The 13,481-nt window shown below is 43.1% G+C and overlaps 1 protein-coding gene across 2 annotated transcripts in view; it reads left to right on the plus strand.

The window, feature by feature from the left end:
• The window catches only part of ephb6 (eph receptor B6), a 34,518-nt gene extending 23,260 nt beyond the window's left edge, over positions 1–11,258 (plus strand). Inside the window, exons 6-19 of one of the 2 annotated variants that reach the window (XM_035162596.2) lie at positions 3,976–4,131; positions 4,463–4,734; positions 5,144–5,225; positions 5,969–6,093; positions 6,187–6,349; positions 6,830–6,944; positions 7,039–7,094; positions 7,538–7,654; positions 7,748–7,995; positions 8,128–8,346; positions 8,431–8,580; positions 9,139–9,323; positions 9,417–9,575; positions 9,881–11,258. In XM_035162596.2, coding sequence (XP_035018487.1) covers positions 3,976–4,131; positions 4,463–4,734; positions 5,144–5,225; positions 5,969–6,093; positions 6,187–6,349; positions 6,830–6,944; positions 7,039–7,094; positions 7,538–7,654; positions 7,748–7,995; positions 8,128–8,346; positions 8,431–8,580; positions 9,139–9,323; positions 9,417–9,575; positions 9,881–9,986 — 2,153 coding nt within the window. In that variant the 3' untranslated portion in view covers positions 9,987–11,258. Of the gene's footprint in view, positions 1–3,975; positions 4,132–4,462; positions 4,735–5,143; positions 5,226–5,968; positions 6,094–6,186; positions 6,350–6,829; positions 6,945–7,038; positions 7,095–7,537; positions 7,655–7,747; positions 7,996–8,127; positions 8,581–9,138; positions 9,324–9,416; positions 9,576–9,880 lie in introns of both variants that reach the window. The other variant, XM_035162595.2, reaches the window with a different exon arrangement.
• The last annotated feature ends 2,223 nt before the right edge of the window (positions 11,259–13,481 follow it).

Genomic DNA, 13,481 nt, shown 5'->3' on the forward strand with positions numbered 1-13,481 from the left:
ACGAGCTTATGTGAGTGTCTGAGGGAGAGAGAGAGAGAGAGAGAGAGAGAGAGAGAGAGAGAGAGAGAGAGAGAGAGATTACGCTGGAAGCCAAAAGAAGGAATGAGTGCATGAAAGAGGGAGAGGAAGAGAGAAAGAGGGAAATTGGGTCAGTGATCTACATACCAAAGTATTATGTTAACGTCAAATTACTCACCCCTTTGCTTTTTTTGTATTCCTGTTTATCCTCTTGGAAATTAATTTATGTTTTCAATTGTACTATTTTATTTATTTTTACAACATTTTTTCAATTTGGTTTATATGTAACTTATCTCCTTTTCCATATCAGTAACTATCTATCTATCTGTCTATCTTTCTATCTGATGTCCTCCCGTCACTCGTAAATTTCATTACCATGAACTCCCCAGATAAATGGATTAGATCAGATTCAGCTTAATCTCCATTGTAATATAGCAACAATCCACAGTTTAGCATCAAATGAAATTGTACAAACACTGACCGAAATCATGTGTTATTAAGACAAAGGTACAGAATGAACAAAAAACAGATGAGGTTATAGTTCAGCATACACTTCATGCAGTTGAGACATAAAAGTTATTTGATTTCAGTCGAGTAAAGATACAATAAACTTTCATCATCATTTTATCTACAGACACTTTTCTCAAAACTGCGAAATTTGTAACAAGCCGTCCAAAAAATCTGGTCGAAAATCATCATTACAATTACAGAAATAGTTTTTAAAAACAGAGTCATTTTCCAGTGATTAACAATTCAGTCTGAAAGTCAAAGTAAAAAATTTAGGTGAACCCAGAACAACTCAATTGTGCCCCTAGTGGCTGGCTGCAGCATTTACCCGGCCCCTCCATGTTAGCAGATGGGACATTAGACAATCCAAAAAGCCAAATGTCAAATACATTCAGTTTAGGTAGTGTGCATTTTAAATCCTTATAATCCTTGTAAGTTTGGTTTAAATGAGTTATTTGATGCTATAAAAACAGTAATATTGATTTTTGGATTGGTCAGACTGGTGTATTAGTGGAATCTCAGTCCCGCAGAGACTTATTGATTTTTATCAGCAAACCTTGAACTCCACTGTTCTCAATCCCTCCTCCTCCCTCTCTCCTTACTACCTACGGAACTTCAGTGCTGCGCTACAGAGTAAAGGGAGGGGGGAGTGGATGGTTGGGTGAGCGCTCATTGGCTGCTGTAATCGGGGGGGGAAAGGGGGGGAAAGGGGGGGAAGGGGTTTAGTTGTTGCCCATAACAGTCCCGATAAGAGGCTTTGTAGCAAAGTCATGTTTGGTGTCAGATCTGTAAGAGAACACGTCTGGTAATGTGCAGCAGGGACATAAAAGATGGAGGAAGGTGGATATTTCCCTCTCTTCCTCTGAAGTCGCTCTCCTGCGACCTTTCTCTCCCTGTTTGCTCTTTTTTCTTTTTACCCATCATCTGGCACTCATTTACATAATCCCTCTGTTCACCGTCCAACTGTCCCGGGCCATCCATTTTCATGTTTCTCTCTCCCTTTTTTCTCGTTTATTCTCCCCCGATGTTCTCTCCTCCCTTTCTTTTCCTCCCTTTCCACCTCTTCACACCTGTTTGAAAGCAAAGTCGGCTCTCGGAGACAAGTGAGAACACAAAAAGCCTTTTATCTCTGTATTTTTCTCCCACTTTCACATCTTACCTGCTAGTATTCTACTCCCACGCTGCCCAAGCACCAGCACACACACACACACACACACACACACACACACACACACACACACACACACACACACACACACACACACACACACATGCCTCCACGCACACGTATACCGGATGAGATTTAAGACATGTTCTTGACAAGATTATATAAATACAGTCAGGGTTTCACTCCTTGACCCGAGCAAACAAACACTCACGCTCGTCCTCTAACTCTGAGAGCACCGACTCTTTAAACACAGATGAGAGGGTTCTTCTCAGGTGTGATCAGTTCAGCCATTTACCAGCATACACAATGCAACCTTTATTTGACACTGCTGTAAGCACTGAGACACCCACACACACAGAGAGAGACCGACCCAGAGGCAGCGTGCTCTCACTATTCTCATACTCTTGCTAAGGACGAGCACTCGAGGCTCTGGCAGGTGGCAGCGCAGACTGAAGTGTGTGTCACCTTGACCTCCGTGCTCCACTGTCCTGCTGTTGACATTCACGATTGGCGCATTTCACAGATTTTCCACAGTAAATCACATCAGTTCAGGATAACAGCCCCGCAGCTTCAAATGTCCTTTAATGTTTGTGTGTGTCTGTGTGTGTGTGTGATATTTTTTGCAACACATTTTGGTAACACTCAGTCTGCCGTCACTTCCCTGGAGGGGACACAGAAAGTGGTTGATAATGGTCAGCCCATCATGAAGCACTGATGTATCACTTTACTTGGGGGTGTCGGGAGTTTTGTGCTGTTCAGCGGCTGATTCAGAGTTTATCAGCTTCTCTGTGTTTTCTAACTCGTCACGTCACAGTCGTTCAGGACCTTCTTCTTTATCATCATTTAATTATCAAGTTGTTCCCGATTTGTTCAACTACTCACAGTTTTGTGTAACACACTGTAAAGTGTTATTATAGTTTTTAAAGAATTGCGCCACTTGATTTCAGGACAATCCTTAGTGTTATATGTCATTCATATAAGCTTTAGGAAACCTGAAACACCAAAAACAACTCACATTATTTTTACTGGTTGTCATGGCGAGGCTAACATTTCATACTTGTTTCCACTTATGGAGCTAAGCTAAGCTAACTGGCAGCTGGTGGAAGATTAGCACATTTCATACAAGCTGCCTACCCCATGATGTTTACATGCTGTTGAAGATTTAAAAATAATATCTATTGATTTTACTTATGTAGCGTCACATTGTACATATGGACACAAGGGTTGTGTCAATCTCATTTATATTGTTTTGCAACACAACAACTAAGGGTGTTTCCCAAAACACAGAGCGTCAGTTTGGTCATTCGGTGGTTTTGCTGCTCTCTTGCAAACGGGAGCCACTTCCTCTGTAAACACTTAAATAACCGTGCTGGACAAAGCCAACAACAAACAACAGGCCGTTGTGTTTCCTATGAACTTTTGAACCACATGGCAAACTGAAACTGGTGCTTTACCAAAATAAAACGTGTCTCCTGTTTGATTTTGTCCAAGACAGAGCCAACCCCCAAAAAACCAGGACAAATCAGAATTATACAAACACTGCATTTTAGAGGGTTACAATGTATTTTTAAACCTGTGACTCATGAGCTTTGGCCAGACGTTCAGAAGGTTCCTCTGCTGTTCAGTCAGCTGAGAATCAAAAGGTTAATTCAGTTTCCTAGAGTTCAAAATGTATTTTATGAAGGATTGTAACAAACCTTACCTACTGCGCTCAATGCCATCCTCAATAGATTTCCTCTCCATTCATTCTGAATATTTTTACATCTCTTCATGAATCAGTGCACAGAAACCCGACTGAACCCGTGTTGACAATCTTATCTCAAGCTCCACTTACTCAATTATTCTCGTGCTTTCGACCAAGAACTTCTATAATCTACGTCTAAAGTTCTGTGACAACTGAGGAAATTCCATCTACTGATTAAGACTTATGGTAGAGAGGTCCAGAACAAACAAATAGTGGACCACCAGGCAGTTAAGATTGGTGTGTCAACTGCTGATTCTAACCTCAAAAATGAACTGTTAAGCTCGACTAATTTTACTTTTTAATGTATTTATTTTAATTTGATGACCCTTTCTGTCGGGAAACTTGTTGTTTTTAATGTGAATTTTTATGCTTTCTTCTCAGGGTTTAAAGGGTCCTCTTTTTATATGAAGTTGTATTCAGTAAAATCAGCAGAGAGAGACTCTGAAACCCTGCAGGCACATTCATGGCGCACACCAATCAGTTTATTTCATTGATTATAAATTGTGTATTAAGCTCATCCCTCCTTGTGTCTCCTCAGCCTGTCCTGTGGGCTACTTCAAGTCCGTCTCAGGCTCTGCTCCCTGCACCGTGTGTCCCTCCAACAGCAGAACCAGTCAGAAAGGATCGAGTATGTGCGAATGTCGCAGCGGCTTTTACCGGGGAGCCAATGATGCCAACTCTTCTGCCTGCACAAGTGAGCTTTGTGTGTTTGTTTGTTTATGCCCGGTTCTCTCTGAAGTGTTCGAGGGGGCCTCCTTTGCCATTTACTCCGACTGTGAGAACCAAGATGAATACACTCTTCTTTCTTTTTTTTTTATCACAACATAATTGATATTTACTTTCACCAGCCAAAGGAAACTCTCAGGTATTTTAGTTTCTCAGCTTTAACTGCCCCACAGCCAAAGTCTATGTTTATCCATTACTTTTACGTTGCTTCTTTTATTTCATTATGTTTGTAGCAGATGCTTCCATCTAAATTTGTCAAACCTCTCCCATTCTCTCCATCTCTCTGCTTTTCTCCTCAGCTCCTCCATCTGCTCCCAACTCCATGTCCTGGGAGTATGAGAGCGATGACGGCGGGGTGTCCATCAGGTGGCGCCCGCCTTCGGACATGGGAGGCCGCAGCGAGGTGTGGTACGGGGTGGTTTGCCGCACCTGCCCCTCACCCACCTTCAGCAACCCGGCGACATGCTCCTGGTGTGGTGAGGGCGTCACTTTCAGTCCCTCCCAGACCAACCTGAAACAAACCAAGGTCACCCTCAACAACCTGCTGACCAGAGTCACTTATCTCATGCAGGTGCGGTGGAAAAACACAAAACACACTTTGATATAAATAAATACACTATTTCTCTTTGATGCTTTGTTTTTATAATAATAAATGTTTGAGCCTGAACTGCCTGCTATACCGGTTTACAAGTAAATGTTTGGACTGAATCGATGGTGCAGTTGTTTTTCCAGAAATTTATGAGGATGAAGAAACCTTTTCCTCAGGCCACAGAGGAGGCGGTTCCTCTTTGCTGTGTTATTGCATAGTTCCACACCAACAAATACTCACAGACTATATTATTGCCTAGTTCTTATTCATTATGATGATATGTTTGCTGACTGAGCGACACAGCTGCATGTGTCTCAAACACTGAAGCGTGTCATGAAAGTAAATAAGCGTTTTTTTTTATGTCACGTCTGCGTGTTCCTCTTATCGACAGGTGCAAGCCATGAATGAGGTGTCAGCTTTGAGTCCGTTCTCAGCTCGATACGCCAGCATCAATTTCACCACGAGCCAATCAGGTGAGGACCGGGTTAGACGATGAAAAAGTGGGGATGAAAGAGGAAGAGAAGCTTTGATGATGATGTTTGTGTAGATACACTGTGTGTGTGTGTGTGTCTGGAGTTCCTCTCCCCCTCCACCATCTCTCCCTCTACCTCTCTCTCTCTCTTTCTCTCTGTCTCTGTCTCCTCCATCTTTTCTGCCACTGCTCTCGGGACAGGAGGTTGCTCGAGGTTACAATATCCTGTCAGATCCCATTATGGTCACTGTGGTGGAGGAGAGGGACAAATGAGAAATGGGGAAGACAAAAAGACAGACAGAAAGAGGCAGATGAGTCGGGAGAGTCGGGAGAGTCGGGAGAGGAGAGGAGAGGAGAGGGAGAGGAGAAAGTGGCCTTGTTGTCTGCAAAATGCACCATTATACATTTTCCAAGAAATTGTCCTAGATTGATTAGAACCTCCACTGAACCTAAAAGATCTCAAATCGTTCTTGCATGTGCTCTTTATTGATTAAATGAATGGAATTCTGGAAAGTTGTAACCGGTCCAGCCAGTATAGTCTCTGTAACTAGATCCAGCTTGGTGCTCCATAAAAACTCCCACTGCACTTTCCTGCTCTCCAACTATCCTCTCCAGACTCTATGACACTGCCCCCATGTGGTCACTGTCACTCCAACAAAACTAGTGTTCAAAAGCTGTAAAATGACTTAGAGGGATTTTAATCTTCAGCCCAGCTCATACATCATCATCTGTTGTCCCCCACAGTTCCCAGTATAGTTCCCATGATGCACCAGCTAAGCCGAGCCCCAGACTCCATCACTCTATCGTGGCCTCAGCCGGACCGACCCAACGGAGACATCCTGGAGTACCAGCTCAGATACTACGACAAGGTGCGCTCAGTGAAACGTGTACACGTGTAAAGTAGACGCTCGCACACAACACACAGCACGGGAGTCGTCATCACCTTCCTCTGTGTCCCTCAGGGCTCAGACGTGGACAGTGCGATGACTGTGTACAGCGAGACCAACACTGTGACCATCAACCCTCTGATTCCCGGCTCCATCTACGGCTTCCAGATCAGAGCTCGCAATGAGCGGGGTTACGGCCCCTACAGCAACACCATCTACTTCACCACGCTGCCTCTGGGTACGAGAGAACACCAGTGACGTCTGTTTCCCTCAAACTGCGTAACTGTAATTCAGACAACTCAGCAGAACACAGTTAAAGTTTGGCATCTAGATATGATTACCTTAATATAATGGGCAGGGATGAGCAAATACCTTTAACCTCCCTGTGGGAGTCTACAGGTGGATGCTTGGGTGGTGGAGGGGGTGAAGCCGAAGACAGTGATACGGATGCAGGACAGCAGAGGCGCAGACGAGCAAAGGGAGAGATGGGAAATCTTTGCAGCTTAAATCAAATTTGGAGGATGTGCAAAGTGGTGGAAATTAGCCATTAATCATGGACAGGACAATATAAATCATGAATGTAAGACATCATATACATATATAAAGCACCAGATAGAAAAGATAGGAAAGTACAACATTATAACACTTTGATTCCATAGTGGATGACCTTCTCGATGACACATTACAGCCGATAGACTTCTCACTCTCTCCCCCTCAGAGGAACATTCCCAGCAGATCCAGAATCGACTTCCTCTGCTGGTCGGCTCAGTGATGGGTGGGGCGGCATTTCTTCTGGTCGTGGTTGCGATTGTGGTCGTGGTGGTATTTCGCAGGTGAGTGGTTGATCTACACGTTACATCCGAGGTGTGATGTAGAGTTTTTAATAATAACGTGCATGTTCACACTTTTCTTTTCTCTACGTGACAGTAAGAGGAGGGAGAGCCCGTACAGCGACAGACTCCAGAGATACATCAGTAACCGAGGTGAGAGGCGCTATATTTAATTGATGTATTTTAATTTTGTATCATTTTAATTTAGTCAAATGAATGATTTATTTTAAAGTGAGAAAAGGCTGCCTATTATAATATATTTTACTTATTCAGTGTATGATTAAGCTCTTTGATGAACCAAGTTTTTTGTTTCATTTGTTTCATTTGATTTCTTTGAATATTTGATAAATATAATTCATTTAAAAGAAAGATTTTGCCCCCAAGAAGGAAACTTCTATTTCATCCAGGAGAAAGCAGCGCAATGTTTTTCTGAATGAATGAAGAAGATGAAATCAACTGTCCGTGTTTTATAAAATAATATTAATTCTTAGATGCACATTATCAGTTAAAATCCTTCACTGTACGAAAACAGATCATCCCAACCTCAAGTCAGGATAAGTACGTGTTGAGGAGTATAAACTACATTTTAATTCCAGGTGGAGTGAAGTATTATGTGGACCCATCCACCTATGAAGACCCCAGTGAGGCTGTCAAAGAGTTTGCCCGTGAGATAGATCCCACCCACCTCAAGATCGAGGAGGTGATTGGTTCAGGTAGGCCTGACACTCAGCCCTTTGAATCTTATCGTAGATGTTTGTGTTGACTGTGGACACGTTGTGATCTCCTCCACCTCCTCTCTGCTCCAGCCCAGTTCGGCGAAGTTTCTCGAGGTCGTTACCGTCCGATGGGTCGCAGGGAGGTGCTTGTGGCGGTGAAGACTCTTCGCTGGGGGGCGTCTGACAGGGAGAGGGGGATGTTCCTCAGTGAAGCGGGGGTCATGGGCCAGTTTGACCACCCCAACGTGCTGAAGCTGGAGGGCGTCGTCACCCACAGCCCTCCAGAGAGGATCATCACTGAGTTTATGGAGAACGGGCCGCTGGACGCATTCCTCAGGGTGAGAAAACAGCACATTGTCAACATGTCCCATCGATGGCACACATGACTGGTGACAGCACAGGTTTCACTCCACTATAAATGAAATATATCTCTTTTTCACTGCCTCATCCTGCCGTCTTAAATGTTTCAGGAGAACGAGGGCCAGTTCAGCATCCTGCAGCTTGTTGGGATGCTGAGGGGAGTCGGTGCAGGGATGCGTTACCTCTCTGAGAGAAACTTTGTCCACCGGGACCTGGCAGCCCGGAATGTGCTGGTCAACTCCAACTTGGTGTGCAAAGTGTCTGACTTCGGCCTGTCACGACTCATGAGGGGCCTGGACCAAAACATACCCACGTACACTGCCTCGCTGGTGCGTTCAGGGACGAGGGCTTTTTCTTCAGTTTGGTTTTCATTGGCTCGCTGCTTCACTGCTTCTGTTTCTCTCCTCCATCAGGGCAGTAAGATTCCCGTGAGGTGGACGGCACCGGAGGCGTTTCAGCATCGCAAGTTCAGCTCAGCCAGTGACGTCTGGAGCTTCGGCATACTTATGTGGGAAGTGATGTCATACGGAGAGCGCCCGTACTGGGACATGAGCAATCAAGAAGTGAGTATGAGGGAGAAAATTTAGCCTGAGCAGGAGAAGCCGTAATAAATTAGTGATGCAAATGCACTCAAGGTCTTATAAGTACAACTTTTACTGCTACACTGTAATAATATGTGATTAAAAAGTAAAAGTAAAAGTAAAAGTCCTCCCAATCAGTCGTACCTGCTAATAATGTGAATTATGTGTTAGGGTCTTGTTTTACAGGTTTACTCTGCAAATCAGCTTTTATATTAACAAAGTGGTTTGAAATATATATTTTCCTCTGAAGGAAAGTGGAATTAAAGTGTAATTTCCTCAAACACGGGCCAACTCAAGGAAAGTAGCAGTGCTTAAAGATAACTACTTAAGTAAATGTACTTTATCACTGGCCCCCTCTTCTTTATTCCACAGACACATTTAAAATGCCAGGCAGCTGGAATTTGCATGATTTTCTCTTAGTCACTCTTGCAGGCCCTCAGTGGTCCGTGGCCTTTTACATGAGGCAATTACACAAGACTCCTCGCACCATCTGCCCCACTTCTGTCTCACGTCTCTCTCTCTCTCTGTTCCTGTTCTCAGGTGATGAAGGCGGTAGCAGACCAGTATCGTCTTCCCGCCCCCCTCAACTGCCCGCCTGCCCTCCACTCTCTGATGCTTCAGTGCTGGCAGGCAGAGCGAGGGGACCGCCTCGGCTTCGACTCCCTCCTGTCCTCCCTGGATCGGCTCATCAGGCACCCTGCCACCCTCAAGACGGAGCCGACCCGGTGAGACGAGCAAGCGCGTCACAAACACATCAGAGGCAGCAGGTGATGTACAATCTGCTGTTTTCTCATGCTCTCATTTTTTTGACATCACAGAAGCTGTTCTCAGACGCTGCTCAGCCCGACACCCACAGACTTATCAGCAGTGGCGACAGTCAGCGATTGGCTGAAGGCGTTGAGGATGGAGAGATATCAGGAAGAGTTCGATCGGGCTCAACTGGACACTTTAGACAGAGTCAGCACACTCACCATGGAGTGAGTATGGATGGGTATTACTGTAACTCTCAGATTAAAGGAGAACTGCAGCTTGTGTATGTTCTACCTTCTATATGCTAATTGTGTGTATCGTTCAAAGACAGTCCACTTTTTTATATTTCTAAATATATTTATATATGAAAAATTTACCACAAGTAGCACGGTTCATAAACACCATGAGGCTAATGTGACTGACTATAAATAAAATGCATTTATATTAGAACATCCTGTGTCGTCCTGTGAAACATCAGTTAGAGCTGCAGTGTTGAGCTAAACTCTCTCTTCATCCGCTCTCTCCTCTTCAGTGACGTCCAGAATCTCGGGGTGAACCTGGTGGGACACCAGAGGAAGATCGTCACCGCGGCCCAGCAGCTCAGAGCCCATCTGACACAGGGGCAGGTGGAGGTGTGAAATCCCAGCTTACAGAACAACAGGATTTCTGTGGTTTTCACATTCCTCTGCTTGTCGTGTCTGGTTTCTGCAAGACGTTTATTTTCACCGAGCACATTTTGAGCCCAAACAAAAATAGAGAGAATCGGCGTAGAGTGCCGCTGTGTATTCGGATAAACCTGACACTACAACCAGAAGGGGTGAGAAAAAGAGGATCGGACTTCTCCTGCCAGTCACTCGAGACAAGTAAAAGAAGAGGGATGCACCTGGTCCAGGTCACAGTGAGGTCAGGGAGTTGTTAAGGAGAACGAGGACTTTTAAAGATTCCTCAAGGTTTTTCACTATAGATTTCACTTTGCTGTTGTCTGCCTTCTCTCCTCACCCATCTGCAGTCCTACCTCTCACCTTCTCTTCCACTGATGTCCCTCCCTCAAATGTCCCCCTACCTCCACCCCAGTGTGGTCAGTCAAAAAAAAAAAAAAATCATGGAGATCTCTCCTCACAAAGAATTGCGTGAAGACAATCAAAGCCTTTTTTTTATTTTTTGAGTTGTTTGTAAAGTTTTAAAGTTCCTCTCCACTTAAATGCTAAAAGCAGAAAACAGTGTACTACCTAGCAGCATGTGGTTTGCCTTATGAGGTCTCACCATTAACTTTCAGAGAAAATGTAAAGTTCGCTCGGTGTCGGAGCAAAAGCTGTAAACCACCAGTCCAAAGTCAGCACCACAAGCCCTGAGGTTAGATATGAACTGCTGCCGTGAAAGAGGGGAAACAAAAACTACACTAAAAGATGTTTTCCCTGTTTAAAAGACATATCCATGGTCTGAGAGCAGCCCTGTTTGTATGAGTCACTCTCACTGCCGGGCCTCTCGTGCGGCGGGAGCTGTCGAACGCCACGAGCGTCACCTCGGCTGCAAACACTGCGTCCACCTGTGATGAGGACAGAGCTGAACAGCACTCACCTGTACGTGTACGTTTCACACTTCACCTCTTTTTGTTTGATAGAGTAAAGACACTGAGTCACTGAAGCTTTGTGAATGTGTGAAATGGCAAAGACGGAAAAAATCTGATCTGCTTTACACTTGGAGGAAGGAGGCAAAATGCTTCGTAAGTATGTACCTGTGTGTCTGTAACCTGTGTGTACCGTAGGAAACGTGTGCGTGTGTGCGTGCGTGTGTGTGTGCGTGAGACAGGTGTGTCAGGCTACACACATCGTTAGCTGTGAGTGTTCACCACTATTCCATAATTGTGGAAAATTTGTAAAATAAATGATATGACTTTATTTAAAAACAAATCTTGTCTTGTTTTACTGAGTCCTGTTCATCCAACCAACAAAGGTCCAAATACGGAAAATCACGAAAACAGAGTTAAAGGTTTATTGTGCAGAAGTCAGTGACATCTAGTGGTAAAGTAGCATGTTGCAGCTGAATACCCATCACCTCCCCCTGTCCTTCTAAACATGAAACCTTCAGTTGTCATAATTGTTTAGTCTGTCCAGTCTGGGCTATTTTAAAAAACATGGCGGCCTCCGTAGAGATGACTTGCTCCAGATGTAAATATAAAGTGTTTAGATATAAAGGGCCCATTCTAGGGAAAAGAAAACAACAATTTGTACAATTAAGATGAAACACACTAGTAAAAACATCACTAGGATTATTTTATATTCAATTTCTGCAAATAGATCCCTTTCACCTAAATCTTACACACTGGACCTTGAACATGGAATTGAAGAGACCCACGACATCGGAACAAAACCCCCCACTCTGAATAAAAGCTCACACACCAAATTCAACAACAACGGAAAATATATATAAGATGAATAGATACATGGGAATAAGAAAAGAGAGCAAATGTGAGTTTATAGCAGTTCTATGAAGCTGGCGCTTTTAGGTGGCCTTTAAATGCTTCATGTGTTCAAACCATAAAATCAGTTATCATATGAATCTCTGTATGAAGAAGTATCATACATGATAAATACATGAACTTATACATACATTTCAATGCAGCTACAAAAGTAATGACGGCGTGTTCACCTTGATGACATAATATCACCTTCACAGTGTTTGAGAGCGAACTCCTGGTTGCTCCTTTTCCACAGATCAGCAGCTTTCAGTCAAATCAGAGTCTGACATCTGCTGGGATCAGCATCTGTCCAACAACAGAGACTGGTGTCCCTCATGTCCCGCTGCTATCAGAGCAGATCTGTGCTGAGAACATGCACAAACCCTCACGCTTATGCTGATCTCACTGTGCTGTGTTTCCCTGCAGACATCGGCCCCGTGTCTCTGCAGGTGAATTTTAGAGAACAAAGAAAGGTGCAAATGAACCGGGTACATTTATTCAAGTATAAACTTATGTTCAGTTTTGCAGATTTTGATTTTATATGCAAAACACATCATGAGATAATAAAACAATTCAGCTACTCAGCTGTATCAGAAGCAAAGAAGAGCTCAGCCAGCAATAATGAAATGCTGCTTACAATTCAGATCAATTTAATTCAAACAACCCACTGACGGCAATTCATTTGGAACAGATTGTGCAAAATCATAAAGCAAACACAGACAGGTACAAGATGCAAGATGCACGGCAGCTAAATGAGGCATAAGAGCATCATAAAATACATATAGAATAAAAAGGTTCAAAAAAGGTAATAGAATAATTCAAACAGTATAATGTTTGAAATAAAACAACACTAAAATAAGGATGTGTTCATAATGACAAATCGTTCTCTTGATACAGATTTGTGCAGATTACACTTTAAAATGTCATGTTCAGTATTTTGGAATTGGAAGAGGTGTCAGAAGTAATTAAGTACATTTACTGAAGTACAAAGCTTATGTATAAATAGTCCAGTACGAGTTAAAATCCAGATGTTATATCAGCACAAAATACTTGAGGTAACAAAAGTACACATCATGTCAATCCAGTTATAGGATTACCATCACAGATACACTTATATTAGCAGTATTTGTGAGAATAAAACATTGACTCAGTTCTCGACAAAAATGATTCCACAAGAGGGAGACTTTCATCAACTGAGCAATGGATCAGTTTTAAGATATGATGATATGTCAGATAAACAGAGCAGTAAACAATGCAATGTTTTGAAAAGCAGTGGAGTGTAAAGAATAAAGGTTAAAGCATCAGAAAATGGAAAAACACACGTAAAGTACAGGCTTCTCAAACACAGCGGTGACGTAGATTTACTTAAGATGAAAGTGAAATATGAGAACTACAGAGGAGGAGTTTTCCATTTGATTTTGTTTGTCAGAGTTGATATAAGATATAACTTCCTATTTAATGTCACTTTAAAGAGAATTTGAGTTAAAACATTAGGAGTAATTAAGGTTTAAAGATGAAGTAGTGAAAACTTGTTATTTTAAATGACAGCTCTCTGAGGTTAGGCTGTATTACTGCAGCCTAATCGACTCAACCTTTTGTTTTAATGATGATCATTGAGCGTCTGTCTAACTGTCGTCCATGTATGAGGGGACGTCTCTAATAAGTGTTTGCTGTT

The sequence above is a fragment of the Hippoglossus stenolepis genome, chromosome 8, assembly GCF_022539355.2.
Source record: "Hippoglossus stenolepis isolate QCI-W04-F060 chromosome 8, HSTE1.2, whole genome shotgun sequence".
In the NCBI taxonomy this organism is placed as follows: Eukaryota; Metazoa; Chordata; class Actinopteri; order Pleuronectiformes; family Pleuronectidae; genus Hippoglossus; species Hippoglossus stenolepis.